This window comes from Grampus griseus (genome assembly GCF_964374135.1).
Source record: "Grampus griseus genome assembly, chromosome: 3".
Lineage (NCBI taxonomy): Eukaryota > Metazoa > Chordata > Mammalia > Artiodactyla > Delphinidae > Grampus > Grampus griseus.
Window position 1 is genome coordinate 27,498,254 of NC_139019.1, and position 22,639 is coordinate 27,520,892.

At 38.7% G+C, this 22,639-nt stretch overlaps 1 protein-coding gene across 3 annotated transcripts in view; it reads right to left on the reverse strand.

Moving 5' to 3' along the window:
- Positions 1 to 22,639, reverse strand: part of ADAMTS12 (ADAM metallopeptidase with thrombospondin type 1 motif 12) — a 382,005-nt gene that overhangs the window by 15,387 nt on the left and 343,979 nt on the right. For all 3 annotated transcript variants that reach the window (XM_082652277.1, XM_082652278.1, XM_082652276.1), the window contains 2 exons: positions 17,759 to 17,902; positions 7,321 to 7,480 (listed from right to left, as the gene is read on the reverse strand). In XM_082652277.1, coding sequence (XP_082508403.1) covers positions 7,321 to 7,480; positions 17,759 to 17,902 — 304 coding nt within the window. The remainder of the gene's footprint in view (positions 1 to 7,320; positions 7,481 to 17,758; positions 17,903 to 22,639) is intronic.

The following is a 22,639-nucleotide window of genomic DNA, read 5'->3' on the forward strand; positions in this document are numbered from 1 at the left end:
AAATGGAAAGATATCCTGTGTTCATGAATTGGAAGAATCAGTATTGTTTAAATGACTATACTACCTAAGGAAATCTACAGATTCAGGGCAATCCCTATCAAAATACCAATGACATTTTTCACAGAACTAGAACAAATAATTATTAAATTTGTATGGAAACACAAAATACCTCAAATAGGCAAAACAATCTTGAGAAAGAACAAAGGTGGAGGTATCACGTGACCTGATTTCCAACTATACTACAAAGCTGTGGTAATCAAAACAGTATAGTATTGGCACAAAAACAGATGCACAGTTCAATGGGATGGAACAGAGAGCCCAGAAATGAACCCACTCTTATATGGGCAAATAATCTATGACAAAGCAGTGAAGAATATACAATGGAGAAAAGACAGCTTCTTCATAAACAGTGGTAGGAAAACTGGACAGTTACATGGGAAAGAATCAAACTGGACCACTCTCTCACACCATGCACAAAAATAAATTCAAAATGGATTAAAGACTTAAACCTAAGACTGGAAACCATAAAGCCTCTCAAAGAAAACATAGGTAGTATGCTCTTTGATGTTGGTCTTAGTAATTTTTTTTTGGATCTGTCTGCTTAGGCAAGGGAAACAAAAGCAAAGATAAACAAATGGGAATACATCAAACTAAGAAGCTTTTGCACAGTGAAGGAAAATATCAACAAAATGTAAAGACTGCCTACTGAATGGGAGAAGAAATTGATATTTGCAAACAGTGTATTTGATAAGGGGCTACTATCCAAAACATACAAAGAACTCATACAACTCAACATCAAAAAACATAAAACCTGATTAAAAAATGGGCAGAGGATCTGAATAGAAATTTTCCAAAGAAGACATACAGATGGCCAACAGGTACATGAAAAGATGCTCAACATCACTTATGAAAAGGGAAATGCAAATCAAAACCACAATAAGATATCACCTCACACCTTTCAGAATGGCTTGCATCAAGAAGACAACAAATAATAAACATTGGCCAGGATGTGGAAAAAAGGGAACCCTTGTGCCCTGTTGGTGGGAATGTACATTGGTGCAGCTACTATGGAAAACAGTATGGAGGTTCCTCAAAAAATTAAAAATATAACTACCATATGATACAACAATTCCACTCCAGTGTATTATCCAAAGAAAATGAAAACACTAATTAGAAAAGATATATGCACCTCTATGTTCATTGCTGCACTATTTACACTAGCCAACATATGGAGGCAACCTAAATGCCCATCAACAGATGAATGGATAAAGAAGATGTGGTATATATATACACAATGGAATATTACTCAGCCATGAAAACGAATGACATCTTGCCATTTACGACAATATGGATGGACCTAGAGGTTATTATGTTAAGTGAAATAACTCACAGAAAGACAAGTACTGCATGGTATTACTTATTTGTGGAATCTAAAAAACAAAACCAAACAGAAACAGACTAATAGATACAGAGAACAAACAGGTGGTTGCCAGAGGGGTGTGGGGTAGGGGGAGGAAAGATGTAGGTGAGGGAGGTTAAGAGGTACAAACTTCAGTTATAAAATTAATGTCATGGGTATGAAATGTACAGTGTAGGGAATATAGTCAATAACTATGTAATATCTTTGAATGGCAACAGATGGTAACTTGACTTATCATTGTGATCAGCTTGAAATGTATAGAAATATCAAATCCCTATCTTGTGTGCCAAGAACTAACACAGTGTTGTTATACTTCAAAAACAAACTCAGAAAAATAGATAAAATTTGTGGTTACCAGAGATGGGTGTAGGGGAGGGGGAAGTGGAGGAAGGCAGTCAAAATACACAAATTTCCAGTTACAATATTAAGGATGTAATATACAACACGATAAATATAATAAGCACTGCTGTACAATATATATGAAAGTTTTTAAGGGTAAATTCTAAGAGTTCTCATCACAAGAAAACAAACTTCTATTTCTTTAATTTAGTATCTATGAGATGATGCATGTTCAGTAAACTTATTGTGATAGTCCCTAATGTATGTAAATCAAATAATTATGCTGTACACCTTAAATTTATGCAGTGCTATGTGTCAATTATATCTCAATAAAACTGGAAGAAAAAATTTTAAGTCTGCTGACTCAAATGTTTATTTGTATCAACTTTAAGTACTATCCTTATTACTTTCTGTATTTTTCTATTGCATTCTGTACCCCTCATTCCCCAAATTAAACAACAACAACAACCCAACAATGGTGTGCATAAGGGTTTTGCTTTTGTTTTTTTAATCATCATGAATATAATGCCTAGAAGATAGCTGATATTCAGTAAATATTTCTGGATGAATTTTTTTGACTTTCTAAAAAATTGGGGTATAGTTGATTTACAATGTTGTGTCAGTTTCTGTTGTATGATGAAGTGAATCAGCTACGTGTATACATATATCCCCTCCCTCTTGGACCTCCTTCCCACTCCTCCCCCATCCCATCCATCTAGGTCACTGCAGAGCACTGAGCTGAGCTCCCTAAGCTATACAGAAGGTTCCCACTAGCTATCTTGTACACATGGCAGTGCACATATGTCAGTCCCAATCTCCTAATTCATCCCACCCCCACTTTCCCTCCTTGGTGTCCATACATTTGCTCTCTACACCTGTGTCTCTATTTCTGCCTTGCAAACAGGTTCATCTGTACCATTTTTCTAGATTCCACATATATGTGTTAATAGACGATATTTGTTTTTCTCTTTCTGACTTCACTCTGTATGACAGTCTCTAGGTCCAACTGTGTCTCTACAAATGACCCAATTTTGTTCTTTTTTATGGCTGAGTAATAGTCCACTGTGTACATATGTACCACTTCTTCTTTATCCATTCATCTGTTGATGGACATTTATGTTGCTTCCATGTCCTGGCTATTGTAAATAGTGCTTCAGTGAACATTGGGGTGCATGTTGCCCTTTTGTTTTTCTTTGTTTTTTAATATCTTTATTGGAGTATAATTGCTTTACAATGTTGTGTTAGTTTCTGCTGTACAACAAAGTGAATCAGCTATATGTATACATACATCCCCATATCCCCTCCCTCTTGCATCTCCCTTCCACCCTCCCTATCCCACCCCTCTAGGTCATCACAAAGCACTGAGCTGATCTCCCTGTGCTATGCAGCAGGTTCTCACTAGCTATCTATTTTACATTTGGTAGTGTATATATGTCAGTACTACTCTCTCACTTCGTCCCAGCTTCCCCTACTCTGCTGTGTCCTCAAGTCTGTTCTCTACGTCTCTGTCTTTATTCCTGACTTGCCACTAGGTTCATCAGTACCGCTTTTTTAGATTCCATATATGTGTGTTAGCATACAGTATTTATTTTCCTCTTTCTGACTTGCTTCACTCTGTATGACAGACTCTAAGTCCATCCATCTCATTACAAATAACTCAGTTTCATTCCTTTTTATGGCTGAGTAATATTCCATTGTATATATGTGCCACATCTTCTTTATCCATTCATCTGTCGATGGACACTTAGGTTGCTTCCATGTCTTGGCTATTGTAAACAGTACTGCAATGAACATTGTGGTACATGACTCTTTTTGAATTATGGTTTTCTCAGGGTATATGCCCAGTAGTGGGATTGCTGGGTTGTATGGTAGTTCTATTTTTAGTTTTTTAAGGAACCTCCATACTGTTCTCCATAGTGGCTGTATCAATTTACATTGATACAAACCCAACAGGGCAGGAGGGCTCCCTTTTTCCACACCTTCTCCAGCATTTATTGTTTGTAGATTTTTTGATGATGGCCATTCTGACTGGTAATACCTCAATGTAGTTTTGATTTGCATTTCTCTAATAATTAGTGATGTTGAGCATCTTTTCATGTGTTTGTTGGCCATCTGTATGTCTTCTTTGGAGAAATGTCTATTTAGATCTTCCACCTATTTTTTGATTGGGTTGTTTTATTGATATTGAGCTTCATAAGCTGTTTGTATATTTTGATGTTTTTTTTAACCCATATGCTTGGAAAGAGTTCTATAGCTCCCACTATGGAAATAGTAGTTCTGATTTAGATTCTAAGTCATTAACAATTTAGACGGCACCTAAAGAAAGTAAAATGGCCTGGAGGAAAACAAACCTTACATGAATTCACACCTGATTTTACAAGTTGGGCATGGGGGCATGTTTACTGTGATGGCTGGCTGGCTGAGAAGAATCTGGGCATTGAATGGCTTATTTTCAAAGCATTTTAGAGGGTACAGGGGTTAGGGTGGGTGGTCGGCTTCTTTTAAATCAAGGAATTTCTTGCAGCTGCTCTTTCCTATTGTTTCTATATGAGTAAGCATGACTCTGCCTTCGAGAGAAACTTGTAATTACCTTTTGTGGCCCTGATAATTTTTGGTGAGTGGAATTCATTTTTATTTACATCCATTGTCAGCTAACCATTAGTCATCATCTCTTCAGTGTGAGATTTCAATGTAAAAAATACCAGATATGCATTTAACCCAATTTTGATGATTGAAAATTGTCTTCAACTGTCTTATTGCTGGGCAGTGCAATGTATATATAATTTAAAAATAACCAATAGAGACTTCCCTGGTGGTCCAGTTGTTAAGACTCTGCAATTCCACTGCAGGGGGCACGGGTTCAATCCCTGGTTAGGGAACTAAGATCCCACATGCCGTGTGGTACGTCCAAAGACAAAAAACAGTAACACTAGGCATGATCAACCAAGACTGTGCTGCTGCCTCAATTATATAAAAAACCATCACAGCTTAGAAGGATTCTATACTCTCAGCATTTTAAAAGCATGGTACCAAAGAATGTGATGAGATGACATGAAAGGAAGTGTCCCAAATTGACCCCTTGGTCTAGAACAGGGTGCTTCTCATGAAAAGATGCTCATCACTGCTAATTATTAGAGAAATACAAATCAAAACTACAATGAGGTACCTATAGATTATCATACTAAGTGAAGTAATTCAGAAAGAGAAAGACAAATAGCATATATCACTTATATGTGGATTCTAAAATATGACACCAATGAACCTATCTATGAAACAGAAACAGATTCAAAGACACAGAGAACAGACTTGTGGTTGCCATGGGGGAGGGGGGAGGGAAGGATTGGGAGTTTGGGATTAGCAGACACAAACTAGTATATATAGAATGGATAAACAACAAGGTCCTTCCTACTGCATAGCACAGGGAACTATATTCAGTAACCTGTGATAAACCATGACGGTAAAGACTATGAAAAAGAATATGTAAATGTATAACTGAATCACTGCTGTACAACAGAAATTAATGCAGCATTGTAGATCAACTATACTTCAATAAAATTTAAAAAAATAGAACAGGGTGCTGCTCAAACTTTAACGTGCATCCAAATCACCTGGGAATCTTGTTTAAATGCAGATTCTGATTCAGGAGGGCTGGGGTGAGACCTGAGATCCCGCATTTCTAACAAGCTCCCAGGTGATGCCAGTGCAGCTGGGGACCACACTGAGTAGCAAGAGTCTGGAAGGCTAAAACTTAATAATACCTCTGAAAATAAGCCCTAGGTAGCTCTGTTTGGAGGTTCAAGTAAGGTCAATGACAGCCAGCCTCAAATGCAAGTTGGTCAGAAAGAAGTTGCATGTGATCATTAGACCTGAAGCATTTTCCCCTCAGTGCACTGTGTTCAGGAACCTCTCTCCTGACCTCTGCACCTGTGTAAAAACCAATCACAGACCACTCCTACCTAAATGATTTATCTGCTCCTCAACAAACATGTCCCAAACAGAATGCATTACCTTTCCCCATTCCCAAACCCACCCCTGGGCTTCGTCTCTCACAGAATGGTAGCCTCATCTACTCAGCTGCCCAAGTCGGAAATCTGGGCTTTGTTCTCCCTCCTCTTTCCCCGGCACAAAGTCCTGTCAGGTGTCTCTTTTAAGTAGCTCTTGAATCCACTCACTTCTCTCTATCTGCACTTCTACTGCCTTAGTTCATGCCACGTACAACTGCTTGGGGTGCAGCTGTAGTCTCTGAACTGGTTCCTTTCTCTGTCTTCCACAGTGCAGCCTGCATGACTTTCTTATCATCACTCCCCTGTTTGGAATACTTGAATGGCTCCCTTCTGCCCTAGGGATAAAGTCCAAACTCATCAGCGTTGCTTCATGAGGCTCTTTATCCTCTAGTTGCAGCTTACCCCTCTAGCCCTACTGTTTCCTAACTCCCCTGGAACTGTGTACTGCATTTAGACTCATATGCCATGACATCATCTTCTTTCTGCTTACTACAGACACTGAAAGTTGCTCCTGGAACCTCTCCCCTGACCTCTCTACTCATCCTTCACTTCCTCTGGAGGCCTTCCCTCCTCTCCCCAGTTTCCATATGATACCCTTCCCAAGTGCTGTCATAACACCCTTACTGCCCTGATCAGTATCTCACTGGTTGGTGATTTTGTTCCTTGTTTGACATTATGTTTAACACAAAGTAAGTGCCCAGCAAATATCTGTTAAATAAATACATGATTTGTAAATAAACAATCCTTAGGGAAACTCTTCTCAGGATATTAACTCTGACAGCAGTCTCTGTTGAATGTCAGCCCTCAGTGCTTGGAAGGAGGTAGGAGCAGATTAATAAACAGCAGGTTTCACTACTTCTCATCCTTAAGAATCTTTGGAAAAAGACTACCACTGGTAAAGAGCCTTAAATACCTGCAAATCCACTTTCCCTGGGTAGCTGTTGGCCAATGGCTGAAAGGTGTGGGTATGTGAACTCTCAGCTCGTTGGCCTCAAGAGCAGACAACTCTGATATAACTTTCACCCTGGAGCTTCCCTGTGGGAGCAGGCTGAAGCTAGGAATGTGCCTGAGATGGCAGCCCAGCTGTGCTTCCTCCCTTTTCTGTCTTGTTTCCCTCTCCCTTAGCTATCTTCCCTGGGAGCACTTCCTGAATGAATCCCTTGCACACAAGTTTGCACCTCAGGGTCTGTTTCTATGGAACCTGACCTCAGACAGCAGTACAAGATTGATAGGTCCATTCAGTACTTGACTGGTTTCCTGAGAAAGGTTAGAGCATTTCTCAGAAATCTTTGAAAAAATGGAAGTGATTCTCATTTGTGTGGGATGAAGTCAGTGTAAACGTGCTTTGAGTTAGGAAAATGGATGAGATAATCCCTCAAGGAATTAATGTCGAAATTCACGGAATCAGACAGATGGCTCCCAGGGGAGCTGGCTGGCCTCTTCAGCATTAACATTCTTAGCTCTGTAAAAGGGGACTAAAACTACCTACAAATCAAGTCATGCAGGACAACTTATTTATGAAAAGCTCTGTGCCCCTGAGCAAAGCCATTCACCTACCAGCATTCTTCCTGCAGGCCTGCTGGTTGCATTTTTGGAATTCTAGGGGTCTGGGTTCGTGATCACACAGGCATCGGTCCTGGTCTTCAGTTTTACTGTTCTCTGAGGCAACACAATGGACAGTCCTCTTCTGAAAGCCACCTCCACAGGATGCAGTGCACTGGAAGAGAGGGGCACAGGGAGAGAGTCAGAATTCTCCCCCAGGATCACCAGGGAAACTCCAGCATAACTGCTTTAACCCCATGGTCGTCAAATAGGGTCAAGCCTCAATTATCACAAGGCTTTTTGAAGGAGTCATAGAATAAAGGCACTAATAATTTGGAGATGTGAATTTCGGAAGAGTTTATATTATAGATTGTGTGAACTGAATTCAGCTTAATTTACAATTGGGTTCTCTGAAGAATGTGGACAGAGGTTGAACTGCAAGCAAAATAGAAAACAATTTCATATCTGGACTCTGGTGCCTCGGCAATCCAGTTTCTCTGAACTGGTTTTGATTTGGGACTGGGAGTCAGATGTGAGGAGAGGGGACAGAGCTACGAGGAAAGCTGAGGGAGGATCAAAAGGGAAGAGGGAGAGGAAAAAGCAAGGTGGAATGGAGAGGGAATTTGGAATGGACCTAGCTGTACCATGTGTGGCCTCAAGCCACCTAACAGACAAGATTCATGTAATGTCATGATGTGGCTGCCTGGAAGCAGAAGGGAGATTCTCTGGCCTGGGAAACTATCCTGGGGATGTAAGAAAATGTGTCTGAATTTATTATATATCCATACGCTCTTTAAAAAATTTTTTATTGTGGTAAAATATATAAAACATAAAATTTACTATTTTAACCATTTTTTCACAGTACAGTTCAGTGCCTTAAATACATTCACATTGTTCTGTAATCATTACCACCATCCATCTCTAGGAGTTTTTCATCTCTCCAAACTGAAACTCTGTACCCCCAACCTACCCTGCCCCAGTCCCTGGCAACCACCATTCTATTTTTTGTCTACTTGACTATTTGAGGTACCTCATAAAAGTAGAATCATACAATATTTGTCCTTTTGTGACTTGCTTCTTTCAATTAGCATAATGTCTCCAGGTTTCCTCCATGTTATAGCATGTGTCAGAATTTCCTCTTTAAGGTGGGATAATATTCCATTGTATGTAGGTACCACATTTTCTTTATCCTTTCATCTGTTGATGGACATTGGGTTGCTTCCACCTTTTGGCTATAGTGACCCACATATACTCTTATGGTTTACAGTCTATTTCATGTTTTACTACTTTTCGCCTCATCTGTCTTACATAATCAAAATCTCCCAGAGGGCAGAAACCAGTTCCTCTTTCTTTGTTCTGCACGGTAAGTAGGTGAGTGCTAAACACAGCCTGACCATTCAGTAAATACCCATTGATTGGCCGAAAAAGACAGCTGCATGGTAAATTCTGGAAAAATCTCCAGGCCCTAAATATCCCATTTGCCATTTGAAATATTATTGGTCAACAAGATTACTAGGCTTAAAAAAATACCCACACTGGATACCACTGAAACTCAGAATACTGTTACCAAACCTAAAACTCCAATGTGGGATAAGAGGAGAAACATCAAATTCTTCTTAACATCCACTACTTTATTTTACTCTACTCTTCATAAAGCCTAGAGCAAGGTGATCAGCATGGAACTTTATGTCTGTTTTATAACGTCAGAGATTACTCTCATTAAACCTAAAGGTAATTTTATTCAGTGAATTCACATCAAATTTTCCATGGATATGGACAAGAGAAAAGTAAGAAAATAGCTACTCAACTGATCCTGAGTAAATAAAAGTGTGCAACAGAGGACAGAAGGAAGAACAAGTGAAGTTAATCAAGCCAGAATATGATAAAGGGTACTGGAGGTACTGGACCAGAATTCAGGAGACTTGGGCTTTTTCACTCACTACACATTGTCCTGGATCTCATTCAACCTCTCGTTTTCTTCCTCTGTTAAACGAGGTTGTTACAGGCAAGAATATACAATGGAGAAAAGACAGCCTCTTCAATAAGTGGTGCTGGGAAAACTGGACAGTTACATATAAAAGAATGAAATTAGAATACTCCATAACACCTTGCACAAAAACTCGAAATAGATTGAAGCCTTAGATGTAAGACTGGATACTATAAAACTCTTAGAGGAAAACATGGGCAGAACACACTTTGACATAAATCCCTGCAATATCTTTGTGTATCTACCTCCTAGAGTAATGAAGATAAAGACAAAAATAAACAAATGGTACCTAATCAAACTTAAAAGCTTTTGCACAGCAAAGGAAACCATACACAAAAGGCAACACACAGAATGGGAAAAAATAATTTGCAAACAATGCAACTGACAAGGGATTAATCTCCAAAATATAAAAACAGCTCATGCAGCTCAATATCAAAACAACAAACAACCCCAAGCAAAAAATGGGCAGAAGATCTAAATAGACATTTCTTCAACAGAGACATACAGATGGCCCCAAAAACACATGAAAAGATGCTCAACATCACTAATTATTAGAGAAATGCAAATCAAAACTACAGTGAGGTATCACCTCATACCAGTCAGAATGGCCATGATCAAAAAATCTATAAACAATAAATGCTGGAGAGGGTGTGGAGAAAAGGGAACTCTCTTGCACTATTGGTGGGAATGTAAATTGATACAGCCACTATGGAGAACAGTATGGAGGTTCCTTAAAAAACTACACATAGAACTACCATATGACCCAGCAATCCCACTACTGGGCATATACCCTGAGAAAACCATAATTCAAACAGACACATGAACCCCAGTGTTCACTGCAGCACTATTTACAATAGCCAGGTCATGGAAGCAACCTAAATGTCCATCAACAGACAAATGGATAAAGAAGATGTGGTACATATATATGATGGAATATTACTCAGTCATAAAAAGGAATGAAATTGGATCATTTTTAGAGACATGGTTGGACCTAGAGACTGTCATACACAGTGAATTAAGTCAGAAAGAGAAAAACAAATATTAATGCATATATGTGGAATCTAGAAAAATGGTACAAACTGGTTTGCAAGGCAGAAATAGAGACACAGATGTAGAGAACAAACATACGGACACCAAGGGGGGAAAGGGCAGGTGGGGACAACTGGGAGATTGGGATTGACATATACACACTAATATGTATAAAATAGATAACTAATGAGAACCTGCTGTATAGCACAGGGAACTCCACTTGCTGTACAGTAGAAACTAACACAACACTGTAAAACAGCTATGCCCCCAATTAAAAAAAAAGATTAAAAAAAAGATATGGTACATATATACAATGGAATATTACTAAGCCATAAAAATAATGAAATAATGCCACATGGATGGACCTAGAGATTATCCTACTAAGTGAAGTAAGTCAGAAAGAGAAAGACAAATATCATGATATCACGTGTGGAATCTAAAAAAGTGATACAAATGAACTTATTTACAAAACAGAAACAGACCCACAGACTTTGAAAACAAAATTATGGTTACCAAAGGGGAAAGGTTGGGGGGAGGGATAAATTAGGAGCTTGGGAGTAACATATACACGCTACTATATATAAAATAGATAGTCAACAAGGACCCACAGGGAACTGTGCCCAATATTCTGTAATAACCTATATGGGAAAATAATCTGAAAAAGAATGGATATATGTGTATGTATAAATGAATCACTTTGCTGGACACTGGAAACACAACATTGTAAATCAATTATACTCCAATATAAAATAAAAATTAAATTAAATATACAAAACAAACAAACAAAGATGGAAGAGCTAATTCCAAGCCAAGCACAAAAATAAGCAGAGAGGTCACTGCCTGTGCATTTATTAGCTAATTTAAATAACTTGTGATGGAGAAGATGCATGAATTTGTGTTGTATTAAATTAGAGGATTAAGCAGGAAGCATGGTTACTGATTTGGGTTTTGTTAATTGTGGTAATGCTGTGAGTTTGGGGTTTTAGAGACAAGGTAACTCTCTTAATGCTCAGTTCCACTTCTTTGTGTCCAATAAAAATAAGGGATCTTTGTGCAGAACTGAGCACCCAAAGTAGGGATGGGGCTTAGTTGGGGCTTAGCTCTAAGCTAAGATTGTTGAGCAACTGAATTGTTTGCACCCTACATTGAACTCTGTACTATGCTCTTTCAGTCCTGGATGCTTCTCTTCAGCTTAAACTGGCCTGTTTGGAAAGGTTGATTCCCAGGGCTCAGCAGATGATCAGCAAAGACTCTCTGTGAGAAGCTATAAAATAGAAACATGAAGACTGGACACTGTTAGTGCTATCACTCAACCAACATAGATCAAATGAAGAAACCATTTGATGATTTAAAACTGGTACAAACTAATGCAAGCATCTCAATTGAATAATTTTCTTTTTTTTAAAAAAAAATAAATTTATTTATTTATTTAGTTTTGGCTGCATTGGGTCTTTGCTGCACGCAGGCTTTCTCTATTTGCGGTGAGCAGGGGCTACTCTTTGCTGCGGTGTGCGTGCTTCTCATTGCAGTGGCTTCTCTTGATGTGGAGCATGGGCTCTAGGCATGCAGGCTTCAGTAGTTGTGGTGCATGGGCTCAGTAGTTGTGACTCGTGGGCTGTAGAGTGCAGGCTCAGTAGTTGTGGTGCACAAGCTTAGTGGTTCCGTGGCATGTGGGCTCTTCCTGGACCAGGGCTCGAACCCGTGTCCCTGCATTGGCAGGCAGATTCTTAACCACTGTGCCACCAGGGAAGTCCTTTAATAATTTTCTTGCACTTACAATTAATATATGTCAGGCACTGTAAGTACATAGGCAATATCCTTGAGTTCAATTCTTGGAACAACCATGTAAAATAAAATTTGTTTTTGGGTGTTGTAGAATCAGATATTCCTCTCCTCTGATGTTTTTCCTTTTTTCATAGCATTTAATGAAGGACATGGGGACACATGTCCTTCAGTTTTGGAAAATTTTTCTTGTATTAATTCTTTGATAATTTCCTCACTTCCATTCCCTCTCCATCCTCCCTTTTAATTAGTTTTTTTTTAATTTTTGAATTTTAGTTTATTTTTTATACAGCAGGTTCTTATTAATCATCAACTTTATATACATCCGTGTATACATGTCAGTCCCATCCATCCTCCCTTTCTGAAATCTTATTATTTTGATGTTGTGCCTGCTGGCCTGATCCTCTAATTTCCTTATCTTTTATCTCATTTTGTCTTTGTCCTCATTTTCTTGAGAGATTTCTTCACATTATTTTCACAGTCTCATGTTTGAATTTTCACCTTTGCTATTCTAAAAATTTCTAAATTCTCCTTATACGCTTTTTATATACCTTTGATAAGAAGCTAGCTCATGGATATAGTCTCTTATTTCCCTAAAGAGACTAATTATATATTTTTTATGAGGAGTTCTTTCATGGTCTCTATTCCTTGGCGTTCCTTTTGTTCTGTTCATCCTGTTATTTTGTTCTTGGTGTGATAGGTTTTCTCAAATGTCCAGAAATCCTACGCTATCTATGTATATTTAAGATGAGGCACCAATGAGCTGACTGGATGTTCCATGGGTGGCAGTTGTTGAGACATGGCTTTATATAAGGTGAGCAGGAAGAGGTCTCTTATGTAGTTTTTTTCCTCTTGAGGCTAAGCTGGTCCCCTGCCGTTGTGGAGCTCAGTAGGGGAGGGGGATATCACACTATTTACTGTATTTTCATCACTGAATCGCTGGTGAGACAATTAATCCTTTTGCCCTGATCAACTATGCCTGATTCCAAGGTATCGGAGAGAAGACCTCCAGGCTATGGTTGGGATGTAGGAAAATTTCTAAAGATCCAACTGCTTCTCTTACAAACTTTCAACCAACTCCCATTTTCCTTTACCCTCACCTCTGCCTTCAGATGTACCTGGAAATCTCTGCTATAGACAGTTTTTAGCTTTCTCTGACATGCTACTAAGTCAATTGTAAGTTTGGGTATCTACTTTTTTTTTTAGAAAATAAAAACTTTATTTTTTCAGGCTTATAAGATAGTTTCCATTACATATAACATTATGGTCAAGGACTCTACGGCCACAAATGCCCACAGTCACATAAATATATCCAATCAATGCCTTTTCCTGCTAAATGAGGCATCTGATGTCCAGAGGGTCATGTTTCGAGTAGAGGTCGTCCTTAATGGGATGGCTCCCATCAGTGCATTAGGAACTAGCCAAGTAACCTTGCTTGCTAGAGCTGTCTGACTCAGAGGAGAGGAAGGGACAGAGGGCCCTGCTGATCAGAGATGGGACAGAACTAGACCTTCTCTCGTGGTTTAAGATATTTCAAAATCTCAGAATTCAGATTTGGCCTCTACAGGGTATTTGGGGAATTCCAACTTTTGGATGAAAAAGGAAGCCAATTTAGTGGTAAGAAATAGAAGACTGCTTAAGAGGGGTCCTAACTGCCCCCTTCCTGCAGGAGTGAGGAGAGGAAGGCCTCAAGCTCACCGGCCCTTGACTTAGACCATTGCCCTCCCAGGAAGAGGGAGAGAGTGGTTCCGCCCCTCGACTCCTCTCCCCCGTGGTTCAGTGGCACTGACACCCATTCAAGGTAGTGAACATCTAGAAGTTCCATATGCTATTGCTGGAGTTTGCCAATCAGATTCTAGTTGGAGCTTTAATGTGAACAAGTTTGTGTAAACTGCAAACAAGCCGTGGCACAAGTCTCCTGGGACACTAGCTTTGCTCCCCCAACTTGCAGAGCAGAAGACCGGAATACCCCAAACCAAATAAAAGCCCAAGTAGGCATCTAAATCTGGAGCAGACATTCATTCTCCTGGACACCACCAGCTGCCCCAGGGTGATGCTAAGGCACAGTCAGTTTCACATTAGAAAGTAAAGCCACCTCTTAAACCCAGGACACAGCTGGCTACTTACTTCTATCTTCCAAAAGTGTACTGACCCCATCACTTTGCTGTTGTCTCCTGTCCTCTTCTCTTTCTTTGTGGGTTTGTGCCACTTTTAGCAGTTTTTTTTTCTTTTTCTGGCTGTTTAATGGAGTTTGGGGAACAGAGGGAAATGTATATATTTGACCCATCCATATGTCTTACTTGAACTCTGGTAACTTCTCCTTTTCTCTTAATAATAGGTAAAGAGGTCAAGGACAATCCTAAAGGCTGGCTTGGTAGGTGGAGCCACCTCCATTGCCCCCTATTCTCTGATATGCACAACTGATGAATTAGTCGTACATGGCTCTTCCAAGGAAACTTTAACTCATCTCCACCTCCAAGAGACTGCTACTTCTACCTCCCTCTAAGGAAATTCTGTATTTCTGCTGTTGGAAATTTTTACATCTCAGAAATACATGTCTACCTCATTCTTTATTATAATAAATTAATAAATTAACCAGTTCCTCCATCAATGGACATTTAGATTATTTTCAGGAATTGCTATTATAACAAGGTGGCAATGAACATTCTTTATAGTCATCTAGGATTACATCTGGTGGTATATCTGTGGGTTAAATTATTAAAGGTAGAGTTACTGGGTCAGATACTTTATGGATTTTAAGTTTCTCACTGATTTTAATACTTTCTATTCTAACTTCACACAGATGATTATAACCAAAGAAATGCACTGGAATCTGGCTAAAGAACAACCACACAAAACTTCACAATTTACAACCTCAGTGTTACCTAACACTGACATTACCTAAATGTCAAAATGAGGAGCAGCCTGTATTCTTACAGGAAAATGAGAATGTTTTTGACAATTTCCTCTTCTCAGTGTGTACCCTGAGAGCTTATGTTTCACACATCATTACTACTGTCATATTTACTGGGGTATCATCATCATTCTTGCCAGAAAGAAAACTGCATTATCCAAATTTCCTTTACAATGAATGATAAGGTACTAGAGCCTTGGGAAGTTGACAGTGACACTTAAAAATGTTTATCTGTAGTTTCTAATCTATAGGATTTTGTTCCCCTGGATGGGCCCAAATTTATAGCATTCTCATGACAGTTCATAGTGTATCAAATTTTCTTTTCTGATGGTCACATTTTATTTGATTAGTGATGCTTATAATTGTTACACAGGGCTCCAGGGTATTTATGAAAAGCCTAATCCTGAAACACATCTTTATCTGTTGAGGACAATTTTTCAGGTTGTGAAATCAAAGATGGATGAGGAAAATTGGTATTAGAAATAACTGAACCTCCAAAAAATAGGAAATAATGTATATTTCCAAGGAAGATATTGTAAGATGCCTAAATATAAATTAAATTTTCTTCATATGAAAAATAATACAACTGTATGACATTGTTTTCTGTTGTTCACATGACCCATGGGGGTAGGGTGAAAACTGGTCCTGGACCTGGCAGACAGCTTAGTAGAATGCATAGCCAGAAGCTTGCCCAGACACCAGAATCTCCTTTGCCAATTCATCGTGAATCAGCATTAGATGCCAATTAATATAGGGCATTCATAGAAAATACTATGGGTTCTGTCTAAGGGAATGGTTGATGTCATTCTTCATTGTCTACTAGGCATTTTTTAAGCTATAAAAATAGTAAAATATGTATTTTTATTTGTTGCAGGCTAACTGATTAATGTACAATGGTCCTTTAGCAATAACAAGTCATCTTGTTCTTCCTGGATTTGAGTGGGAAGAGACCAATACAACCTTGAGTTGGATGCACCAGCAGGAGCCTTTTCTAAGAGTACATGTCACAGGACTTTCCCTGGTGGTGCAGTGGTTAAGAATCCGTCTGCTAATACAGGGGACAGGGGTTCGAGCCCTGGTCCGGGAAGATCTCACATGCCGCAGAGCAACTAAGCCCGTGCGCCACAACTATTGAGTCTGCGCTCTAGAGCCCGTGAGCCACAACTACTGAGCCCGCGTGCCACAGCTACTGAAGCCTGTGCACCTAGAGCCTGTGCTCCACAAGAGAAGCTACCACAATGAGAAGCCCACGCACCACAATGAAGAGTAGCCCCCTCTAGCCGCAACTAGAGAAAGCCCGCACACAGCAACAAAGACCCAAGGCAGCCAAAAATAAATCAAAAAAAAAAAAAAAAAGTACCTGCTAGCATTCAAATTGATCATGGCTCTGCAGGTATAACTACACAACTATAACAACGACAACTGCTAAGAACATAGCAACCTAAAAATATCTTGGGATTATGTTTGGTAAAATACTGCATTAGCCTCTGTTATAATTATAACCATCAAAATATACTTACACAAGAACAAGTTACTTAAAAAAATATTAATAGTTGCGGGGTTAGTATATCAGATCCTCTTGGCTCACCTGTCTCCCAGATGTTGGCCTTTGATGGGCCCCAGCTGAGGTGGGAACCAGCTTCATGGAAGCACAACTCATTGGCCTGCACTTCATGCATGCCCTTGCTGTGTGCCTCTTACCCTGACAATGGATTTTCTTGTTGTCAATGAGATGTGAGACACAGTGGGACCTGCCCACACATAAATAACCCAGGACAATGGGGGGTGCTACCCATCTAAGGGGAGACTTTTTACACAATCCTGGGAGATAGGAGCCGGTAGATAATCTCCTCTCTTCCTGCCTCTGGACAAACTACTCCAAGAGACAGTAGTTCAAACAGCTTTTAAAAGACCTTCTTTCGAGAGCAGGCAATCAGTTGCTCTTGACACCAAGCAGTGGTCAGTTAGGAAAAATGGTCAGCCTGGTAATGCCCCACCTCATACTTGATTCTCCTCCTTCCCTGCCTCCTTCCTCTTTTCTGTCACTCCTGATTCCCTGACATTGTATTTCCTTATAAAGTATTAGATTTTGCCTCAGCTTTATTTTCTAGAGAACCTAGGATACAATAAGTCAGAGTGATGGAAGAACCTGTCTGTGGAAGAATTTTTTTATTTTCAGTGTCACTGATAGTCTTATTTCTACAATAAACTTTGTAAGAATCATAAATCTTTCTCTCATTTACAATTTAACTATTTCATTTGTCCTTCCATCAAACATGCTGGCCATCTAGCAAACTGATAATCTGCAGGTTGACAAGAGACCTGAAATTCACTAAATCATGCTAAGTCTCAAGCTTCAGGGCACATGCAACTCCTATTTGCTCTGCAAAAAGCCAGAGGATCCAAGATGTTAGGACCCCAAATCACTTTTCCTTAGGCTTTGTGCCTTTGGGCTAGTTGTCGGTATTTGATCTTTTCTCTTTTGAAAGTATTTGATCTTTTTCTCTTCTGAACTCAGGATAGTTAACACTGACCACCATGTCAGCCATGGGTCAAGTTTTAGCAGACTTAGACGTATTAGAGAGCAGAAAAGTAAAATACAGAACTGAAATATATAGAAACACACTTTAAATCAATGTATACATTGAACATTTACAGGGATTATATATGACTTTTAAAATCAAAAGGAAACAAATGCTATTTTAAAAAAATAAATGAAAGAGATTATAACTGACTCTTACCAGGTCCCAGTTCCCAGTGGCCCAGTGACAGCAAGGGTGCCCATTGCAGGGTGCAATGGATGTGGGCCTTTTCGTCCAGTCACACAGCCCTCCTGGACAAGTCACTCCTCTCTTCTGAATTCCGCCTCCACATGACCTGGAACACTGGTCCACAACAGGGACAAAGTCAGGTAAAAATCACATGGTGTCATTTTCAGAGATAAAGGGTAGGGACGTGCCTTTTTTCACTGTATCTTCAGTGCCTGACACTGCACCTGGCAGATGTGAATATTCAGTAGATGCTGAATAAATGTTTACTTTATTTAGAAAAAATACTTGACAGTTCATCTCTAGTTCCACACCTTATATGTCAACCCATTCCCCACTAATTATTTAGTAAGAAGGTTCATTTTTCCTTTTTCAGTTTGGAAATTAAAAAATGAATGTTTCCAGGTAAGTCTGGAACAAGCATTTTTTTTCTATGACATATTATTAAGTTACAAAGATATACATGTATATAGTATAAAATATAACCTATCTTTAGAGCAGAAATTCCCATGATTACTGAACAAATATTCATGATTACTGAATATTTCAAGTGGGGATTAAAAACTCAGTTTGGTAATCACTGGTTCAGCATTACTTGAGATAAGGCCTAGCTTATTGCAGTACATCACAAAGTTGGTAGCAACAGTTAGGCCCAGCTATATTAACTCCAAATCTAGGTAGCTTCGTCTAATCACCAAAACATGTTCCTAGTGTCTGTCTGAATTCACAATCATGTGTATTTAGATGTTTTTCATCAAAGTATGCTAGAATAAAGAATTTACATTTCCAAAACAGCTATTATTAATTTTTAAATAAAGAACTCAAGAAAAGACAGAAAAACTCAATAGAATTATATTTTCTTTAAATGCTTTTACTATTATTTTTGCTGTGTACAATGTTATTAAGAATATGAGTATCTCTATTGGAATCTGGAACATTTGTGCCAGGTTCCTTACAATGACCACTCTGTCATTTCAAATGACAAAGGTGAAACAAGCCCCAGGACTCAGCCCTTCCACCAGCAGGTAAGCTCCAGACACGGACCCCACAGGGCCCACTGCCACCTGCACTGGAACCTTGCCCCACCCACCAGTGGGCCAACAGTAGCTCCAAGATCACCAGGCCATGCAGCTAGCCATGTTATGAGCTGGCCCTTCCCATCAGCATGCCAGCAGCCACCAGATGAGGCAGGGCCTAGGAATCAACCAGATCAGGAAAAAGCCCACCTACCAGAGCTCCTACAGTAGTTGGTCCCACCACAATAGAAGGGCCCATGCAGCCCACATAGGGCACACAGCTCTAGTGACCAGAGGTGAGTGTGCTGTTGCCCCACTGGACATATCGTACATAAGGCCACTTCTGTAAGATTGGGAAATGTAACCAACCTACCTAATACATAGAAATAAACACAGAGAATTAGGCAAAATGAGGAGTCAGAGGAATATGTTCCAAATTAAGGAACAAAACAAAATCTCAGAAAAAGAACTAAATGAAGTGGAGGTAAGCAAATCTACCTCATAAAGAGTTCAAGGGTAAAGATCATAAAAATGCTCAACAAACTCAGAAGAAGAATTAATGAATAAGGTGAGAATTTCAACAAAGAGTTAGAAAATATAAAGAAGGACAAGACAGAGGTAAAGAATACAATAACTGAGATATGAAGTACATTAGAAAGAATCAACAGTAGATTAGATGATACAGAGGAACATAGCAGCAAACTGAAAGAGGAGTGGAAATCACCCAAGCTGAACAGAAAAAGGAAAGAATTTTTAAATATGAGGATAGTTTAAGAGACCTCTGAGAAATGCAAATCAAAACTACAATGAGGTATCACCTCACACTAGTCAGAATGGCCATCATCAAAAAATCTACAAACAGTAAATGCTTGAGAGGATGTGGAGAAAAGGGAACCCTCTTGCACTGTTGGTGGGAATGTAAATTGATACAGCACTATGGAGAACAGTATGGAGGTTCTTTAAAAAACTAAAAATCGAACTATCATATGACCCAGCAATCCCACTACTGGGTATATACCCTGAGAAAACCATAATTCAAAAAGAGTCATGTACCACAATGTTCCTTGCAGCTCTCTTTACAATAGCCAAGATATGGAAGCAACCTAAGTGTCCATCGACAGATGAATGGATAAAGAAGATGTGGCACATATACACAATGGAATATTACTCAGCCATAAAAAGAAACAAAATTGAGTTATTTGTAGTGAGGTGGATGGACCTAGAGTCTGTCATACAGAGTGAAGTAAGTCAGAAAGAGAAAAACAAATACCATATGCTAACATATATATATGGAATCTAAATTTAAAAAAAAGGTTCTAAAGAACCTAGGGTCAGGACAGGAATAAAGATGCAGACATAGAGAATGGACTTGAGGACACGTGGAGGAAGAAGGGTAAGCTGGGATGATGTGAGAGAGTGGCATGGACTTATAAATACTACCAAATGTAAAATAGATAGCTAGTAGGAAGCAGCTGCATAGCACAGGGAGATCAGCTCGGTGCTTTGTGACCACCAAGGGGGGTGGGATAGGGAGGGTGGGAGGGAGACGCAAGAGGGAGGAGATATGGGGATATATGTATATGTATAGTTGATTCACTTTGTTATACAGCAGAAACTAACACACCATTGTAAAGCAATTATACTCCAATAAAGAAGTTAAATAAAAAAAGAAAATTACAAACCAATATCACTGATCAACATAGATGCAAAAATTCCCCCCAAAATATTAGAAAAAAATATCTAATGATACATTAAAAGGATCATACACCATGATCAAGTGGGATTTATCCCAGGGATAAAAGGATTGTTTTTGATTCAAAATCAATGTGATACACCACATTAACAAACTGAATAAAAATAATCATGATCACATCAATAGATGCAGAAAAGGCTTTTCACAAAATTCAACATCCATTTATAATAAAAACTGTCAACAAAGTGGGTACAGGGAACATACCTCAACATAATAAAGGCTGTACATGACAAACCTATAGCGAACATCATACTCAACGGTAAAAAGCTGTAACCGTTTCCCCTAAGATCAGGTATAAGACAAGGATGCCCACTCTTGTCACTTTTATTCAACATAGTATTGGAAGTCCTAGCCACAACAATCAGACAAGAAAATAAGAGGAATCCATATTGGAAAGGAAGAAGTAAAACTGTCACTGTTTGCAGATGACATGATACTATACATAGAAAATCCTAAAGATGCCACCAAAAAACTACTAAAGCTCATCAATGAATTTGATAAAGTTGCAGGATATAAAATAAATATACATAAATCTGTTGCATTTCTGTAACTAAAAATGAACTAGCAGGAAAAGAAATTAAGGAACAATCCAATTTACAACTATATCAAAAAGAATAAAATACCAAGGAATAAATCTAACCAAGGAAGTAAAAGACTTGTACTTGGAAAACTATAAGACACTGATGAAAGCAACTGAAGATGACACAAACAACTGGAAAGATACACCGTGCTCATGGGTTGGAAGAATTAATATAGTTAAAATGACTATACTATCCAAGGAAATCTACAGATTCAGTGCAATCCCTATCAAAATACCAATGACGTTTTTCACAGAACTAGAACAAATAATTCTTAAATTTGTATGGAAACACAAAAGACCTCGAATAGGCAAAACAATCCTGAGAAAGAAGAAAGGTGGAGGTGTCACATGCCCTGATTTCCAACTATACTACAAGGCTATGGTAATCAAAACAGTATGGTACTGGCACAAAAACAGACACATAGTTCTATGTAAAAGGATAGAGAGTCCAGAAATAAACCCATACTTATATGGTCAACTAATCTATGACAAAGGTGGCAAGAATATACAATGGGGACTAGACAGCCTCTTCAATAAAAGGTGTTGGAAAAACTGGACTACTTTTTCACACCATATACAAAAATAAACTCAAAATGGATTTAAAATTTAAATGTAAGACCTGAAACTATAAAACTTCTTGAAGAAAACATAGGCTGTAGATACATTCTTTGACATTGGTTTTAGTTATATATATATATATATATATATATTTATCTGTCTCTTCAGGCAACAGAAAGAAAAGCAAAAATAAACAAATGAGACTACATCAAACTAAAAAGCTTTTGCACAGTGAAGTAAAATATCAACAAAATGAAAAGGCTGCCTACTGAATGGGAGAAGCTATTTGCAAACAATATATTTGATAAGGGGCTAATATAAAAAATATACAAAGAACTCATACAAGTCAACATCAAAAAACATACAGCCTGATTAAAAAATGGGCAGAGGACCCAAATAGAAATTTTTCCAAAGAAGACAGACAGATGGCAAACAGCAATGTGAAAAGATGCTCAGCATCAATAATCATCAGGGAAATACAAATCAAAACCACAATGAGTTATCACCTCACAGCTGGCAGAATGGCTAGCATCAAAAAAAAACAACAAATAACAAATCTTGACCAGGATGTGGAGAAAAGGGAACCCCTGTGCCTTGTTGGTGGGAATTTAAATTGGGGTAGTCATTATGGAAAACTGTATGGAGGTTCCTCCAAGAATTAAAAATAGAACTGCCATATGATCCAGCAATTTCACGCTTGGGTATTTCCTGAAGAAAACAAACACCAATTCAAAGAGATATATGCACCTCAATGTTCACTGCAACATTATTTATAACAGAAGGTATGGAAGCAATGTAAGTGTCCATTGATGAATGGATAAAGAAGACGTGGTGTGTACGTGTACACACACACACAAAATGGAATACTACTCAGCCATAAAAAATAAAATCTTGCCACCTAGGACAACATGGATGGATCTAGAAGTGAAATAAGTCAGACAAAGAAA